The sequence below is a fragment of the Solea solea genome, chromosome 15 (assembly GCF_958295425.1).
Source record: "Solea solea chromosome 15, fSolSol10.1, whole genome shotgun sequence".
Classification (NCBI taxonomy): domain Eukaryota; kingdom Metazoa; phylum Chordata; class Actinopteri; order Pleuronectiformes; family Soleidae; genus Solea; species Solea solea.
In genome coordinates, this window is record NC_081148.1 from 25,857,207 (window position 1) to 25,876,222 (window position 19,016).

A 19,016-nucleotide genomic window follows, 5' to 3' on the forward strand; every position below is an offset into this window, starting at 1 on the left:
CACATACTTCATTTTTTGTTGTTGTAAAAGACAAAATCATATTCTTAATATGACGTACACTTAAATTAGCAGAGGTTTTATGAGGTGAAGCGTTTATTTTTGCACTAACCGATATTTTATTATGAAACTAAGAGTTCTGTTTTTTCCATTCTTGATTCTTTTTTTTGGTTAAAGTTCTGCTTTATATTTAGACATGATAACTAATGCCCACAGTGTTTCACAATCATATAAATAACTGATTAAATTATATCTCAATTATATCTGTTATATGTGCACTTTGTTACTGACAAATACAAATAACTGACACAATTTGAAGAAAGTGATTTTTTTTAATAAAGAAAATGTAGTACAATTCTTTTCTTTTTAAAAAAGCAACATTTACAATGTACTCATCAAAGCTTGTGGAATGTACACTAAGTAAGAAAACAGGTAAAATTCTTCTCCATCATCATCATCATCATCATCATCATCACATGTCCAGTCACTTCCTGTCCAGAAAACTTTGTGTTGAATGAATAAAACAATTAAAGAAAAACAAAAAAGTTAACATACAGTATGTATCAATAAAACATCTCTGAAAACTCTGGAGAATATATGTGATCACTGGTATGACATAGTCATTACAAAGGAAAGACACCTACTCAAAGTGCTTCCTCCCACTTCCTCAATGGAAATTTCAGTACCTTGCCAATCGTCGAGTGTTTCAGCACAAGCCATGCTCAACTATGGCTAACATGTATGTACAGAGTGCACTTAATAGCAAACAGTCTGTCAAAGAACGCAAAAATATGAAGCTATGAATGAAGCAATAACAAGTTCATCTACAATAACAGGAATTTCTCCTGAGAGAGACAAAGAAATGATGAAAAAAGCAGTACATTCACCTTAGAAAACACCAGTGAGGCATGAATCCACCACTCTCTGGTGTTAGAATCCAGGTCAATTGAACTGAGCTCTGTTTTATTTAAAGTAATCCAAACTAATCAGTGAATAAGGGGACGTGGTCACAGCTATAATGCAACTCATCACTTTAAATAGTTCATTCCAGTTTTCTTGTAAGTCCTACCCGAGTTATATGCATTCCAGTTTCCACAGAGAGTGGCTAACTGGGATTTTCGGTGGTTGATATATATATATATATATATATTTTTTTTAAGCATTTTCAGCTAGGTTTGCTAACTTGCAAACTACTTTGTCTTCTCTGAAATGTTCTAATTCGTCTAATTTCATAATGGTATCGAAATGTTTCCCCCACCTTTGGTTATTCTGTGGTTAATGTTAGCGACACAGTTAGGTCTGCTAAGTAGCAAGCCATCTTGGTCCATTTGATAAACATTACAGGGTATTTCATACATGAAAAACTGGAACCAGTAGGACAATACTCTGTGAACGACTTATTGGATCGGAAATAAAGAACACAGAAACCCCCAGTACATCTTTAATTTTGTTGATGCTAAGAGCATCCATTTTGAATTTTTCAAGTTTGGAGTTTGAATGTGTTGAGGGCTTTAATCTTCCTACTTGTAACTGGGAAATTACAACTTCCAACTAAAACTGGAATGCACAATCAATGATTGCAGGGTGGAACCTTCACACAACACCTTACACAAATATAAAATGGTGTCACTGGTATAAGACAAGAGAACCTCTGAAATTGTACTGCCTCCGTTTCGTGGGTTGATACAATGTGGAATAAAAGTGTATTTACAGTTTGCTGATGAGAAACAAAGACCACACACGACATCCCCACCATGAACCACCAAGAACCATGTCTGAATTCAACAAATGTGTCCCCCCCATTTTTGAGCAACAAAAATTCCAAAAGGTGTATCCTTCTGGGTATAATTTAATGGGAGATAATGGTTAATGGCCAAACATGACAGAAAGGCCAAAAAAACAGGCTCCAACTAAACTAAATAATGAATTATGTTACTAGTCGTCAAGGAAAAATGCAATGGGGAAATCCCAACATAGACCAGACCTAGTTAGATGTAGGTAGCATTCCTTGTGATGTCTTTGGCGAATCAGGGAACAAGACAGTTCCTACCTCCTTGTCTGGTTATTGCCCACACACACAAAGCAAAATCTGTGGCTTTGCAAGGCCAAACCAGACCAGACCGGTGAAGCCCTCGGAGCTGTTTATTTTTTGATGCCACAACTGCTTTCATTCACTTTGGCGATTGGCTTTGATCCAGTCAGCCACAGTTGAAAAGGGGCCGACTGAGGCCATACTGTTTGAGTAAGGATTCTGAAGATTCTTAAGACCCTGGGCACCGCCGCTACCATCGTGTATCATTTGATCCATGTTTGTGCCATTACTCATTGGCCGAGGGAGCAAATTGGTGTATGTATTACCTTGGCTTTCTCTTGGGGATTGCATGAGAGCAGCGTGGCTCTCCTGTGTCATTGTGAATTGGGGTTCCTGCTTCAGCTGGAGGCCAGTTTTAGAAGACCCTCCCACCAGGATCTTCAGAAAATCATCCCCTTCAATTCCCTCAAGGAAGGGGAAAGAGCCTAGCCCCTGTGACCCGCTACCACCTCCAGGGACTGACCCGTTAAACGTGTTCTGGACTGTATTGAGGGTATTAAAAGTCGGCCACATAGTCTGGAGTCCCTGATTCTGGTTGCCCGCATGGTTCTGGGCCCTGGTCTCAGAGTCAAGCTCAGCCCTTTGCTGGTGCAGGTGGAAGGCTGGGGACTCCGACTGATTCCTTAAAGTGGCCTGAGGGACTGCATCCAAACACTGCAGGTCCCCGATGGAGAGCTGTGGTAGGGTGTTGTTCTCACAGCCGGGGTGCTCCATTCTGCGAGGGTAACCAGATCCGTGCTTTGGCTGCTGTTGCCTGCTGCTGTTGGGACGAGGCAGATTGCTCATGGCACCGTGGTTTATGGTGACTGTATCCACTGAGAGTGCTGGATTAGGATTTGCCCATGATTGGCCGATTTGTACATTAGGAACATGTGATGTCATGATCACATTCTGAGGCCCCGGCTGGTACTGCTGGTTGAATATGGAGGGCTGCTGCTGCTGCTGGTGCTGCTGCTGCTGAATGGTAGATGCAGTCTGCTGCCTCAGGTACATGTTGTTGGGATCTGGAACACATGGAGTGACATTTAGTGTGACGGCAGAGCAGTCATTTTGATAAACCCATTCCCTTAGCATCGGGAGCTAACCCATATCTCAGTAAAAACATGGCTACTCATGTAGACGTCAGGATAAAACAGTAAAGCCACTTAACTTAAGTTTATCTCATCATTAATCTGTGTTGCTTTGTAAATTAATCTATCTCTGTGTGTATCGTGAAGTTCAAATGTGTTATTTTGTGACGTCAGTGTTTGAAATCCTTGTGGCAGCAGTAGACCACCACCTTCTGGTTTCTGGCAAGTTGAAAAACGCAGATTTTCTCAATGGGATTTGGTGCAGAAGAGTAAATGGTTTACAAACTCCAGGTTCCAGCTGGAAAAAAGGCTGTGTCATGGCAATATAAAGTGGGGAACATATTCTTAAGATATCATAGACTGCTTAACATGTCATCTATTTCAACAGCTGTGCCTGTTTTATGCTGGGTCTCAATCTTTAACTATCATTATTAAGCTGTTACCTTTACGCATATGATTCATGGTAGACTGCGACACTGCCTTCGGTCTGTTCATAGCGAGACCAGAGAAATGACCACCTAGAGGAAGATCACATGACGTGTATTAAATAAATGCTTCTACATGTAGAATCGTATCAACTCTTCAGAGGGTTCCAAGTCTCTTACCTGTCAATCCCATCTTAATCAGCTCATATCGTCCACGCTTTTTCTCGTTGTAGCCATACGGGTCTACAGAGAAACACAAAATGTTCATGTAGAGAAACTGGAAATAACCGAGAAATGGTTCCCATTTCCTTTAGGCTACTATCAGAGGTGTGAAAGGTTTCTGAATCTAAGGTTCATGGCTCACCTTTGTCGTCCGGCAAATATCTGAAGTCCATGGGCTCGCTGACCTCCTGATCCGAGGGTCGCCGCAACTGCATTTGCACCGTGATCGACTCTGTGATGGAGGTGTTGTAGTAGGGCGGAGTCTTGAAGACTATAGCCACCTGGCGATGAACGTCCGCCTGCGAGAAGGAGCCTTTGGCCTCCCAGCCGTCGGATGAGAAGAACCGCACTTCAATGTCATCTGGAGGTAAAATTTGAGGATGGGATGACAGGAATGAACATGCAGAGAAAGGACTAATGGATGAAATGATTGAATGAAGATGAATTAAAAAGAAAATAGAATTAAGCTAGGTGAAAAACATGAGAAGTGTGAAATGTGTGAAACGGTAGACGCAGACAACACATACCCTTCTGGACTTTGTCACAGAGTAAGAAGATCTCGTCCTGTCCTTTGACGCTGCCGCTGTTCCTGTTGACCCGACAGATCCTCAGCTCTGCCGTGTTTGGGGCTCCTGATGATGCAACAACAACAACAACAAGGTAAACAACAGAGGAAACAAGATCTAAGAAAACCTTTCACTGGATCCAGAAGAACCTCCTGGATCTGTATTGAACGTTACCTGCCTATAACTATTACCATCTTACATAAATGTGACAAAATTCTTCTCAAAAGGTTTTGGTCGTCTCCCGCCTTGACTACTGCAACGCCCTGCTAACAGGCCTCCCGACCTGGGATGTGAAACCGCTACAGCGTGCCTGGTCTTCATGTCACCCCTCTGTTCATTGAGCCCCACTGGCTACCCTTAGCTGCCCATGTAACCCCTCGAATCCTCCGTTCATCCAAGGATAGTCATCTGGCGGTGCCAACACCCTGCACAAGCCAATCCAGACTCTTTTCATGTGTCGTTCTACACTGGTGGAATGACCCACCGAATGCTACCACAAATCCTGTGGTGCAGTTTTAGAGAAGGAGCTACATGTGTGTGATTGCATTCAACAATTGCTCGAGTTGAAATATTTGGACCAAAACTTGCGAACAATCACTGGAACAAAAAAAGGATATAAGCACCAAATGAAAAACCACTGCAGTGTGAGTTGCAAAACCCCAATCAATGTTGTAGGTTTTCCTCCACCTGCTGAAGAATGAGAGGGAAGTGAGTGCGATAGGACTACCTGTGACAACCAGTCGTGACGTCACCCAGAAAACTGGCGATTCACGATTGGGGCGCTCAATATATCGATTATCACAGAATCGTTGTATCGTGATATTATTGGTATCGTGGACCATGTATCGTGACATTATTGGTATCGTGGGCCATGTATCGTGACATTATTGGTATCGTGGGCCATGTATCGTGACATTATTGGTATCGTGGACCATGTATCGTGATATTATTGGTATCGTGGGCCATGTATCGTGACATTATTGGTATCGTGGACCATGTATCGTGATATTATTGGTATCGTGGACCATGTATTGTGATATTATTGGTATCGCGGACCATGTATCATGTATCGTATCGTGACCCCTAATAAAGATGCACGATTAAATTAACAAATGTTTTTTTCTCGTGTCCGACGCAGAATTTATTTATAACGTGGCCCCTGACACACAACTCGCACATTTCCACGAGTGTTTGTGTTGAAAAGACTTTACAAACAGAGCGGTCGGTGAGTCGAAGCCGTATCAGATTGAGTCACAAGTCACACGTCTGTTGTCAGAAGAGGAAGTGCTCCATGGTAACGGCGCTGGTTGAGGGTTCGTGTGTGAACAGAACTTCCTCTTTCTCAGTTTTTGTTGTGTGAGTGTGTGTGTGTGTGTGTGTGAGAGAGAGCAGAGTTGAGACACACATGCATTTCTCACACTTTACCTGCACAAACTCTGCACCAGCAACAATTGATTTATAACATTTTATTTTAATGTTTACGGTATTTAATATAATATTTAATTTATTTGTCCTTTTATAGAGATATATTTTAGGTCAGTGGCTATCTGAGTGCAGATCTGTAAAATCAATTAATTAAATGTAGCCTGAAAACCATAATTGCAACTTCTGCGTCTTTTTTAATTTCCCTTTTCTCCCCTCTTTCTTTTACCTCTCTATTTAATTCCTTGTTTTATTTTGCCTTTTTTATCTTTAATGCTTCTGTTCTTTTTTTGTAGTTTTTTTTTTACTGTAAAGCACTTTAAAATGCCTTGTGGTTGAAATTGGATATATTAATAAACTTGCCTTTAAAAGTTTGTTCCCATATATTTTCTTTTTTTTTTACAATACTCTGTATTATGTCTTTGCGGTAATTTAAATTAGTTTAAACTTCATCATCTTATCATCTTATTCTTTTATTATTTAAGTATTTTGTTGCTTTTGTTTGTGTGGAAATGAAAATAAATATAAAGTGGTTTAAAGTGTTAAACCCTGCACATGACGTGATGATGTTACATTTACATGACCATTGATCTGACGAGGTCACTCACTGTTGTCGTAGATGGGGTTGGTGACGATGGGGTTCAGAGGTCGCGTGTAGTGGCCGTTTTCATCCTGCAGGAAAACCTGGATACAGAGACGAACCACGTTCAGGTCGTACTCCTCCGTCTGCAGCAGCAACTCACGTGGAACTGAGGTCAAACACAAACACACAAAAAAAACCCATCATTTTGCAATTACTACTGAAAAACATCTTTAGGGCATACTTCACTTTTGTTCTTTGTTCTTGTTCTTTTATATGCAGATGATACTCTTGTTTTTTTATAATCGTTGCAGAATAATTAAGTCTTTCAGAAAACAGCTTTAGTTTAAAAGTTTAAAATGTTGGTTTTATTTTCGCAAATACATTATACAGCAATGTTGGCTTAACTGGTTTAAATAAACTGGAGAAAAATGCCGAAAATGAAGATTTGGAAAGTTAAAAATGTATATCATCATTATCATGTTCCCTAATGTGATAATAAAGCTTATTATGATCAGTTATGTAGATTTTGCCACTTTTAATAATTGTTGTTCTTTGTTATTTTCTATGCAGATGATACGCTCCTTTATTTACAATCATTGCAAAATGAAAATGCAGTCTTACATTAAATAAGTCCTATTTTTTATATATTATAACTGTATTGCAACTGCACTGCAAAATAGCTATTGCTATTATATAGCAAAAGAAAATGAGCGAGGAAAAGGAGAAAATTGCCACAAAATTAAGAGTTTGCTACAGAAATGTAAATCATCGTGTTTTCTTAATTCTCTGATAATGTGAAAATTAAGATTATTTTAATTGTTTACATTGATTTTCCTTCTTTTTAAAACTGGGTTCTTTCTTATGCAGATGACACACACCTTCATTTTAGATGTTAGTCTTTCAGACTGCAGTTCCAAAAGTTATCTTTTGATATTTCCTGGGTTTTTAATAACACGACTATAGAGTTTTCTTTTAATATTGTGCAGTCGTGGTTAGAGAACTTTACTGCATACATGTGAACTCTCTATATATATATTTATATTCTCTATAATGCTGGTGTCACATGTGTAGGTCGTCCCCAAAAACCTCAACTGTGGATCAGAGTGAACGCGTCACAGATAACGTCCACAGCCTACATTCACACACACACACACAGAGGCTTTCACATCTGCTCACTTTCACTTCCTCCATCTCCTAATTTGTATCTCTCGAGCGAGGCCATCCCCGCCTACAGGTGTGTCGTTACGGTGACGCTCAGCGCGGTCACCCCAGGTTGGAAAGTAGAGAGTGAGTGAGTGTGTGAATGTGTGAATGAGTGTGTTTGTGTGTGTAGTGAGGGGATGAGACTCCTGCACGAGTGGTGAGTGACGTTGAGATCAATCTCAAACTGACAGGTTTGAAATCATTTAAAATTTTTTAAAAACATAATTAAAGAATGTGAGAGAAGCATTAAAAACTTGGGAAACATGCTCTGTCTCTGCATGCTCTGCTGCCACCGGCCTTTCGCCTCCTCAGAGGCTCAGATCCAAGTGAAGACGCAGGTCACAGCTCAGATTACCACCAGATTACTGTGTGGATTCGGCTGAGTCAGATTAACAGAAAAAAAAAGGAAAAAGAGCCAAACAACTCATGATAGTTTCATCTTTCCTCCCTGTTTTTGATCGTGTTTCTTACAGGAGATCTTTGGTTGCACGATTGCTCTTATTGATTTTGGCCACTGGTTATTTTTTCCTCTATGTTCAGCTGCAGCAGACGGTTAGAAGCTAACGCTGTGTTCCTTTTACATCGGAAATCAGAAGCGACGTCAACCACCGAGTTCACTGAGTTCACTGAGTGCCAGTTGAGAAGTCGTAAACGCAAACGTATCTCGGGCATTGTTCGCAAAACCAGTTAACAACAACAACAACAACAACGTTGGAACTTTCACACAGATTGCGAGTGTTTGAAGGAAATTTGTTTCTCCAGGATTCGTTTTTCACGGATCATTGGAAGTCGGAAATAGGAGAAACATTTTTTTTACTTATTTTAATATTGTTTGTTGTTTTAAGTATTTTAATTTCTTTCTTAAAGTGCTGTTTTTATTTTAAAGTGTTATAATTCAGTATTCAAGTACAAACACACACACACACGAGTGGAGAAACTGAAGGAGGCAGAAACGAAGGTGTGTGTGTGTGTGTGTATGGAACACACTCAGCGACTCTGATGTGAGGTGTGTGTGTGTGTATGGAACACACTCAGCGACTCTGATGTGAGGTGTGTGTGTGTGTGAGTGTGTGTGTGGACTGAACCAGGTCAAGGCTGGACAGGTGCAGGAAAGTGGGTTTGTGGGTAAATCGGCGGTGGAAAGAAGTGGCTGGGCATCTATGCAGCTGTGTGTGTGTGCGTGTGTGTGTGTGTGTGTGTGAGACGGGGGCTGGCTGTGGTGATGGGGACAGCGATGGTGGGGTCTGAGTGGGGGTGTGTGTGAGTGGGTGAGTGTTCAGAGTGACTATGAGAGAGTGAGAAAGAAGGGGAGGCAGGTGCCAAGCGTCACCACAAACGGTGTCTCCACTGCATGACTCACAATTTCACACATGCTGTGACTGCAAACATCTCTATTATACTTATATCACATTTATATATAATTATATGAACACATGTATACATCTGCAGTTCAATGTAAATGATTGTGGCAGGTCTGAGTTCTCGTGGTGGAAAAGAATAAAAGAAAGAATTGTCAAGAAACACTTTTCTGTAAAGTGATAAAAAATACTTTACCATGTTTGAATGGTAAAAAATAGGTTTGAAATCATGTAAAAATCACTAACATTAGTAAAAATGTAAAAACAAGTGTCGTGTAAAGATCATTTTTGAGAGGTTTTTGGAAATGTAATTGTTTTCATTACCAGTTTTTTACTGCGATATTTAGGGAAACATAGCTACTGCTGGTCTCCTCACTTTAGTGGGGACCAAAGCAGTGGAACAGCAGTTGCTGTTTAGTCGGAATATTATGGTTTATATCGTATTTGTTTAAAGCTTCTTTTTTTTTTACATGAGGCAACACTTTGGTTTCCTGTTTGGTCACAGTTGTAAAGTAAGGTCTACAGTTTGTCAATTATGAGTTTGTAAAGTCACTTGACCAGCAGCTCCTGTGTCCCCGCGAGTTTAAATCACTGATTTTCTCTGTGGGATTTTGGTGTGGGAGAGTGAACACTTTTACAAAGTGTCACAAGCTTCAGTTTCCTGTTGTAAAAGTGTGTCTAACAGTGAGATGGTTATGATGCTGTCTGTTACATGCTCACAGCACCTCCGTGTTCTTACAGATCTGCAGCAAACAAACCTACTGTTCATCATCATCATCATCATCATGAGTGCCGGGGAACCCCCCCTCCTCCCCCCTCCTCCCCCCTCCTCCCCCCTCCTCCCCCCTCTGTAATGAATCCTGCGTTCCCAGCTCTCACGTGGCCTCCTTCACTCGGCTGAATTGAGCAACTGTGACCAAGAATGAGGAAGTAACTCAAACGCCTGTTTGTACATGAGTGTGTGAGTGTGTGTGTGTGTGTGTGTGTGGGGTGAGAGCTGTGAGAGGGTGAGGAAAAAGAAGTGGGTCAAACGCACGCAGCACTGAGACGATCAGCTGATAACAGTTGTTTTCTTGTTTTTTTAAATAAAACGACGTCATCTTCACATCTTTTTCATCCAAACGTGACAGACAGACAGACAGAGAGACAGACAGACAGACAGACGGACAGACAGACAGATGGACGGACGGAGAGACAGACAGACGGAGAGACAGAGACAGACAGACGGACAGAGACAGACAGACAGACGGACAGAGAGAGAGAGACAGACAGACAGACAGACAGACAGACACTCACCATTGAAGGGGTTGATTCCTCTGGTCATTCTCTGGACGATGGCGTCCTTCACCTCCCTCCTCCTCACACACTGAATCCCCAGGTTCTGAAAACTACAGGAGGATGAACAATGAATGAATGAATGAATGAGTGAAAACACGACATTAATTTATTTCAAAACATATTTCTAACTTCATTTGTTAAATTCTACAATGTTCTTGTATTTATTTATATTGATGATATTATTTATATGATTCTATCTCAATATTCTCTTCTAAAAGATTGATTTATATTAACTTGAAGTTATTTGAGTGATTTTTATTGATTAGTTTTATTTTGTTCCACATGAAACTGAGTCTGTGATCAAACAAAGCAAAGAAAAGAGGAAGTGACTCGACTGTAACCGTCCGACACTGAAGAGTCAACAAAAACAAAAACGTGTGTCATGGTGATGCCATGATGCGTGGCGGCCATTTTCTTTGTCTGATGAAACATAGGCGTTCACTCGTTCATTCAACTGCACGAATGAGGATTCACTACAGACGTGTGAATTATACACAAGCCCTAAACCTACTGACTCACTCACTCACACTCACACTCACACACACTCACACACACACACATACACACACACACACACACACACACACACACACACACACACACACAGAGTAAATATGGGTGATGTCACTCAGGGGAATTCCCATATTGCTCCGCTAATCGCAGACATGGTTCAACAAATATGCGTCTTGTGTGTGTGTGTGTGTGTGTGTGTGTGTGTGTCTGTGTGTGTGTGTGTGTGTGTGTGTGTGTGTGTGTTAGGACCTCTGTTTCATGTCATAAACACTGACCTTGTCAGGACCAGTACTGTAGTCCTCATGGAGACTAAAAAACCTGCTTCCAAATAAGGCAGAGCCTCATTTCTGAGGCACTGGTAAAGTTTAGGACTAAGATTTTTGAATTTCATGGAGGTCCTGAGAAGAATAGCTGCACAAACCTGTGTGTGTGTTTTCATTGACTGTACTGACTAAATAATAAAGTTCCCAGATCTTTTTTTCTGGACCTGTTGGAACCTGACATGTCAGGTCCACTTCAGACACATATTTAGAACCTAACAGTGACTTTTAAATCTCTTTATAAAAACTAAAAAATGTTGCTAAAGGTTTTTAAACGGTCTCTACCCTCCTCTCCTCTGTCCCACACTTCCTTTTCCTTTCACCACAACCTGTCTTGGCAGATGCTGCTCATCTTTGAGGCTGGTTCTGTCACAGATTGCTTTTCTCTCCACTGATGCCTCGTGTTTGTTCATTGTGTGAACTGTTGTTGTTGTTGTTGTTGTTGTTGTGATTTGGTGTTATATACAAATACAATTTAGAGTTAATTTTCACCAGAATAAACAGAAAAAGTTGTTTTTTGACAACATTTAAATGTTACCTTCAACCTTCATATATATAGTACGTTAAATACGTTAAATTGAACTGGTTTTCTTGCCAATGTGTGTGTGTGTGCGTGTGTGTGTGTGTGTGAGGTGAAACTCACGCGATCACTCTGCGATCCGGACCGAACTCGGCCTCGTAGAACCCGTCCTTGCAGTCCTTCCCCACCAGGTCGTGAGGATGGGGACGGTAGGGCTCGTTCTTCGTCACCAGGTAAACGCGAACTTTACCTTTTCCAGAGTAATTCAGGATCTGTGGAGACGGAGGAGGAAGTTTTAATAGTTTAGAGAACGTAAACCTGTTTAAGTGTCACTTTATCACTGAAAGAGTTAAATGCACTGTAATATTTAAACTGTAAAACTTTAAATTTCACTGTGAAATAGTGTTCCAGTCTTACTTTAAAAACTTTGTGACATAATAATAGTTTTGAAAACTGTTTTTTGTTACCTTAATGCTAAAAGCAGTAAATACACATGTTATACAGGATATAGTGTAAAATGGACCTGTTTTAGTGATGTACACTCTGGAATAGCATTGAAATCATGTGATTCACATTATACTGAATGGTCACTGTGGACTTATTGATCATGTACTGCAAAAATATCTCAGAGTTATCTACAAAAACTAACTCATGTAGTTTTACTTTAACAAAGATAAATTCACAGCGGATCAGGTAAACACTCTTCCATCTAATATCGATTTAGATACAAAACAATGTTCCACTTGTTATTTTGACATATTGTTATATGACATATTAACATGACATTGATGAGTAAAGCTGGAGTTACAGGTGGAGGTGACAGACCTGCAGACTCGGGTACGTCCTGTTGTTGTCGGAGCTCTTCTCTCCGGGGATGCTGCCGGCTGAACGACCCTCACACTTGTACCTGAAGCGCATGCCGCGCTGCCGCGGCTGCTCGAAGATCTGGACCGACGGCTCCACCACTGCAGAGGAACACAGTCAGTGATCACCACGTGTCTATGATATCTTCACAATCATTTTTGCTTTTAGACATACTTTTAAAAAACACTCACTCTCCCACACCAAATCCCACAGAAACAAATCAGTGATATTACATCACAGTGACACAGGAGTTGTTGATCCACTGCTGCCTCCATCACTAAGTTCAAATGTCTTATTTTAGTGAATTCTGCTTTTGAAATAGTTCATTCAGATTTACTTCAGTGACACAAACTGACCACAAGAGGCAGCAGAGAACCAGCAGCTCCTGTGAGCTAACATCACTGATTTTCTCTATGGACTTTGGTGTGGGAGAGTGAGTGGTTTACAAACGTCAGTTTATGCTTATTATTCTATCTCATTCTACATTTAGATAAAGCAGGAAACATATTTTCACAATATTATAGACTTTTTCTGGCGTAGATTTTCTGAGGTTAGCCTTTCGCTAAGTGGCTAAAAACTGTATTTTATGGTGCCCCCTGCTGGCAGAGAGCCTCCATCTCCACTATGTCAGTGCCTCATAAAACTACACTTGAACTTTATCACTTTAACATAACATTGTCCGCATCTCTTTTTTTCTTTCTTATTTTTTTAAATGCCTTTTCCTCTTTAACCACAACCGGCCTAGGCAGATGGCCCCGCCCACTTGGAGTTTTCTTCCTGTTTTTTTTTGTTGTTTAGTCAATGAATGAATGAATGAATGAATGAACTTTTTTTGTTTCAAATTCTTTTAGCTTCATTAGCATCCATAAAAATGATGACGTTGCCAAATCAGCTTAGATTTAGACTGTGCACACACACACACACACACACACACACACAGTTTACCATGTGAAGTAATGAGTGTGATTGTCGATGACACACCGTTGATTAGTAACCTGGGTGTGTTCACTTCGTCCACTTTAGCCAAACAACATGTTTTTACTTTACTGAGTCCAGACTCAGACGATCTGCATCCAAACCAACAAAGTGTGAAACGACACAAAAACCAAGAGAGGAACCAAAACTGGTCCAGGAAGTCTCTCTGTGGACTTCTTTTTTGTGGGAGTTTCTGAAGCCACACAAAAATACTGTAAAAGATTTGTGTTTTAATAAGTTCACTATCAGAGTGAAGCTGCGTCTCACACACTCACAAACACACACAGACACACACACACACACACACACATGTTCAAGTCACAAACAAGTCCAGTTACATTTCTGACATAATTAAGAAACGCACGTTTACCAACAACTCGCTGAAAAAGAAAGAAGTCCTGCCTTCCTCATTCTGCAGCCACTGTACATCAGCAAATGCAGAAGCGAAACACACACACACACACCCACCCACACACACACACACACACATTTGTGCAGCTATCTTTGTCAGGACTCTATAACTATAACTGAGTTCATGTCTAAGCTCGACTTTAACCATCACCACGATTCAAATCTTAGCTCTAAACTTAACCCAGTTCCTCAGAAAATGAGGTTCTGCCTCATTAGAATGAGAAATAAACAAGAAATAAATCACTTCACACACACACACACACACACACACACACACACACACGTTTACAGTGCAGGTCTAAAGAAAACAAATTGAGGAAGTGAAATGACTCTGCAACACATTTTCTTTTCTTCTTTCTCAGGCTGTTAAGTGGAGACGTGCGGTGACAGGTAACTAAGACACGGACACAGACGAGACACAGGCTGTCAAACAAATAAAGACAATGTCTCGTGTCCTTACTCAGGTGTGGATCGTCCTCCAGCATGGACGGCATGAGAACTGTGGAGGACAAACAGGCACCAGTCAGACAAACACGTATAAACAGGATTAAATCACTGAGTTTGGTTGTAATGGTTGACACCGGTGCTGTCTGTCCGTCTGTCCACGCAGCACGAGGAAGTTTCAGAGCTGCTCTTAATCCAGATAATCCTAAATGATGCTGATAATCACTTTTTCACTGCGCTTATTTCTGATTTCTTTAATACAATGTAAAAATGTTCAGTCGAACGTCGTCGGCAAAACAAAAACTTTTAAGGAAGTTGTTATTTTTGGACATTTTCCAAACACGCAACTAATAAACTGATCAATTGATTGATCGATAATATAAACAACAATAAAAAGACTTTGTTAGTTGCAGCACGAGATCAGAGTGTTACGAGCTTGACAGTAAAATTATAACTGCTGTTATTCTACAAGAAAAAGCTTAAATTCTGTACTAACATGTCAATCTAACATCTGACGTCAAACAGGTAAATAAAGGTGCAGTTACTCACCATTCATGGTTCACTCACTCACTCACACTCTCACTGGTTCACTCACTCACTTTCAAAGTTGATTGTTTCTCAGAGTTCACTCTGAGCTTGAATGAGTGAATACTGCACTGAAAACATCATATTTGTTGCAGCAGACCGGTGGGAATCCCCCCCTTCATGGCCCCGCCCACTCCGACAGCACCGGCCAATCGGAGGCCAGATAGAGCGGAGAGAATCAAGAGCAGCTGAGAGTGAGAGGAGTCGCCGCCCGTCCACAGCTGTGTGTGTGGGGACATCTCACAGCAGAAAAACTGCACAAATGAACTCTTTACAGACGACAAAAGCATTTTATTATATATGTGAATCATAATGGAGGAAAATCCACACAGAAGAATTAAAAAAAGACTGTATTGTCCCTATTAAATAAATAAATGAATAAATTAAGGGTTCCCACACCTTGGTTGACATCAAATTCAAGGACTTTCCAGGACCAATTCCTTCAAATTCAAGGACAGAATGATGGGGGATGGGAGGACAACAATAACGGCGTCCACACGCTGGACAAAGTGATTGTCCAGCGGGTTAGGGTTAGGAATTATGAAGTTATAAAATAAGAAAATAAAAAAGCAGTTTGAAATATTTGAATTATGACCAAAATGGTACAACAACATATTTACGTCGGATTAATTTAAGGATCAAGCAGAGACTAAGAGAAGAATCTGAGCAAACTAAAAAAATGTAAAAGAAGTTGAATTTTCAAAATTATAATCCGAGAGATAAACATTATTACTGTATATCATTTGTTGAATTGAATGGTTTGTTTTTGCTTAAAGGATCTCTAAAATTTGAAAATGAAAATGATAAAACGGCTATAAAAACATTCTTGAAATCATAAATAAACTGACAGAAAAAAACAAAATTAAACTCAGTTTGTTGTGTCAAAGTTTAAAAAGTGTACATTTAAAAACAACAACATCAGCCTCATAGAAGTTTTTTTTTACAATAATAACAAAATAACAAAAAACAAAATCTCTTGCACTGAAAATTGGTTTCTTTATTTTGTGTCAGTGACAAATTGTTTCGAGGTTTTTTCTCTTGCACTGAGCGGTGAATGTGTTTCGGCAAATCAGTAACAACAGCTGCCATTCTTAGGATTATAAAAAGTAAAAATAAATTCTTTTGGAAAGCAAAAAAAAAAGAAAGAAAAACCCAAACATACATCACCAAAGGATCATTAACATAATCTGACGCCACATTAAAGCAACAGCTGAGGTTTTACAGCAAACACCTCACCTGTGGTTTGGAAGTCGTATTGAATATCGGAAAAAAACAAAAAAATGTTCACGTCAATTCACGGTCGCTGTGGCATAGAAAACTCGGCTGTCAGACTTTTTCTTTGGACTGTCCAGAAAAAGAATCATCATCAAATGTCGAGTTTGTCTAACGTCAGGAAGGAAAACAAGAAGAAGAAAAATGTAAATATTGCTTCATACAGGCGAAACAAGAACATGCATATTCTGTGTAATGCCCACTTTACGTTATCGTCAAACACTGATCTACTAAAACAGAATTTCAGTTCAAAACAAATTATACATGAAATAAAGAAGTGTTTCTATATACATGTTTTTTTCCCACTAAATCTTGTTACATTAAATGTATATAATATAATATAATATAATATAATATAATATAAATACAATCAGTTTGACCCAAAGAAAAGAAAAGATTGTGCAACTGCTTCTGTGAATTCATAGCAGAGTGAAAAGTGTCTTTATTTTTACTTTTTTACTTCTTTTTTAAATATGCTAGTAAAGTCAGCCTTTGTGAAGTTGATCATGTTTTTTTGGGGATTAGGTAAGATATTTTTGCAATAAATGACCAATAATTCCACAGTGACTATTCAGTATAATGCGAATCACATGATCGTAGAGAGAATTTGTCATTTGCTGCTCCTAAACTCTCACTCCTGGTCTGTGGATTTTATCATCCTCTATGCAGATGATGTTCTGCTGTTTTTCACCAATTTTCCACATCTCACTTTAGATTTCTTGGTTTATTTTTCAGCTTTTGATTCCTTTATTTAATGTCAATACTAAAAAAAAAGCTTTTATTTGTAACTGATAGTCTGTTGATTTATATTTGATTTAATCTGAAGAATCTTTTTGTAAATGTTTTGAAATTTAGAACCAGTTTACATGTTTCGGGTGAACTCTGTAGACTCTAAAGCTTATTTAGAACCATTTTAGAACCAATCCTTTCAGCAAATATCTCAGACCTGAACTTAAGTAACTCAAAGAATAACCGTTGTATCTCCTCCAGCTGTAAGTCTGTCTGCTGACGATGATCATATCTGCTTGTTTTTAAAAATCTGCACCAGAGGAGTTCATCAAGTGAAGTAAAGAAAGAAAAAAAGATGTTGATACAGCTTTGCATTTGGCACAAAATTAGAAGAGAAAATGGTTTTCTTCCGATGGATAATGTTTAAATCTCATGTTATGACACAAACCCTTCTTTTTACCTAAAGAGACGAGATTTGTCAAACCAAAAACCAAGTCAATAAAGAGATAATAATGTTAGTTTGTGCAAAACAGAAATGTGAAATATAAACTTTCATACGTAAATACGGTGACATATACTGAGTCAAACCTTCCTCTCCGCTGACCTTTGACATGTGTGAAGAATTAAAGCTGGAGTAAGCTGATCTCTGATGACTAATTCCACTCGTTGTAATCTTAATTGTAATATAAACCAAGTGGTTTCTGTTTTCCTTCTAGTCTCAAGATGTTTCCAGTTTCAGGGAAAATCTAGCACGTGGCGGGAGACACTGACCAAACACAGGTCAGTTCAGAGAGACAGAGCACCTCCTATTGGCTGTTCTTTCTTTGGGAAGGTCGCAATTCTAACACTGAACAAACACCAAAGAAACCTTAAAAGAAGGAAAAGTATAAATCCAATAAAACCCGTCAGTGTGGGCGGAGAATTTCAGAAACGTTGTGTATATAACTCAAGAACTAAGAAATGAAACCAAATGTTCTTGTAAATCATTTCTAAGTATTGGCCTAAAAAACTGCATTAGCTTCATAGAAAACATTCAGTAAAATGATTAAAATAAAATTGTCATAACACAGTTACTTACACAAATCACTTCAACAGAAAATGTTGCAGAACTTTAGCGCTCGTGGCTGTTGTATTTTATTTTTATTTAGTTTGCCAAACTCTGACTCAATTTTGATCATTTAGCTCAGAAATGTCCTTAATTGCACAAATTAAATGTCAAAATTCCATTTGTTGTCATTTTTTAAATTTGATCTGGGCATTAATTATATTTAAAAAATGTTTTTGTATCATGTTTTAGACAATTTGATTTTTCACTCACACATAATTTGTTAAATAATTATAATAATCACTTGCTAACTATTGTTCTGTTGAGACATTTGCACCCATCGAAATAATGCAACACTCAAAAATATTTCTTCCAGTTTCAAACCACAAACAACAACAACTAAAAACAACAATAATATAAATAAAATGAACACATTTTTGACCTCGGTCTGTTTACAAGGCAGCTGTCAATATGACATAAGGAATGCTTGTGTAAAATTTGACTTGAAACAGGAAAGTTATTGTTCTTTTTGTTATTTAAAGGCTGTTAAACGGGTTTTTTCATAAAAAGCAACACAATTTTAAAAATTAGAAATGTTATGGAGGCCAAAAAAGCAAATACTAAACAAATACTTAAAAAAGTTTTCAAAAATAATCTTTAAATATCTGATTTTTTCTAATTGTTCAACAAATACTTTTACTAAATGTTGAACTTTTATTTTTTCAGGGTTAACACGAGGCAAAAATATGTTTTTCCAAAAAAGAAAAAAAAGTATAAATGCATGAAGAAACAAATACTGACCGTTGTTTTTTTCTCTCCGTGTGTGAAATCAAACTATTTACAAAAGACGAACTTTCTTCTATACATACGATTCTTTACGTCTTATATTGTACAATAATTACAAAAACACAGTGTTTTTTCACTGTCGTTGCACTTTAACACAGACTAAAGCACAGTATGCAATAACAGCCCACGCTGTAATAACGTTGTAAATATTCACTTAATAATGTTGTAAATAAATAAATGTTTTGTATATAGTTATCGCAAAATGTCATCAACTGC

At 38.8% G+C, this 19,016-nt stretch overlaps 1 protein-coding gene across 1 annotated transcript; it reads right to left on the minus strand.

Moving 5' to 3' along the window:
- Positions 1–315: 315 nt before the first annotated feature.
- Positions 316–15,421, minus strand: rel (v-rel avian reticuloendotheliosis viral oncogene homolog). The gene is made up of 11 exons (XM_058651032.1): positions 14,873–15,421; positions 14,340–14,378; positions 12,455–12,594; positions 11,753–11,901; positions 10,235–10,326; positions 6,403–6,543; positions 4,334–4,438; positions 3,949–4,167; positions 3,765–3,827; positions 3,603–3,677; positions 316–3,093 (listed from the first exon to the last, which is right to left on the minus strand). Exons 1-11 carry the CDS (start codon positions 14,877–14,879, stop codon positions 2,165–2,167), a joined length of 1,959 nt encoding a protein of 652 aa, XP_058507015.1. The 5' UTR covers positions 14,880–15,421; the 3' UTR covers positions 316–2,164.
- Between the last annotated feature and the right edge of the window lie 3,595 nt (positions 15,422–19,016).

Excerpts from the sequence above, each read along its gene's own strand:
- rel (XM_058651032.1), bottom strand. Across the intron at positions 12,595-14,339 it reads GGAGGACGATCCACACCTGA|TGGTGGAGCCGTCGGTCCAG; the intron begins GTAAGGACACGA and ends GTTCCTCTGCAG. Across the intron at positions 3,828-3,948 it reads ATATTTGCCGGACGACAAAG|ACCCGTATGGCTACAACGAG; the intron begins GTGAGCCATGAA and ends GTTTCTCTGTAG.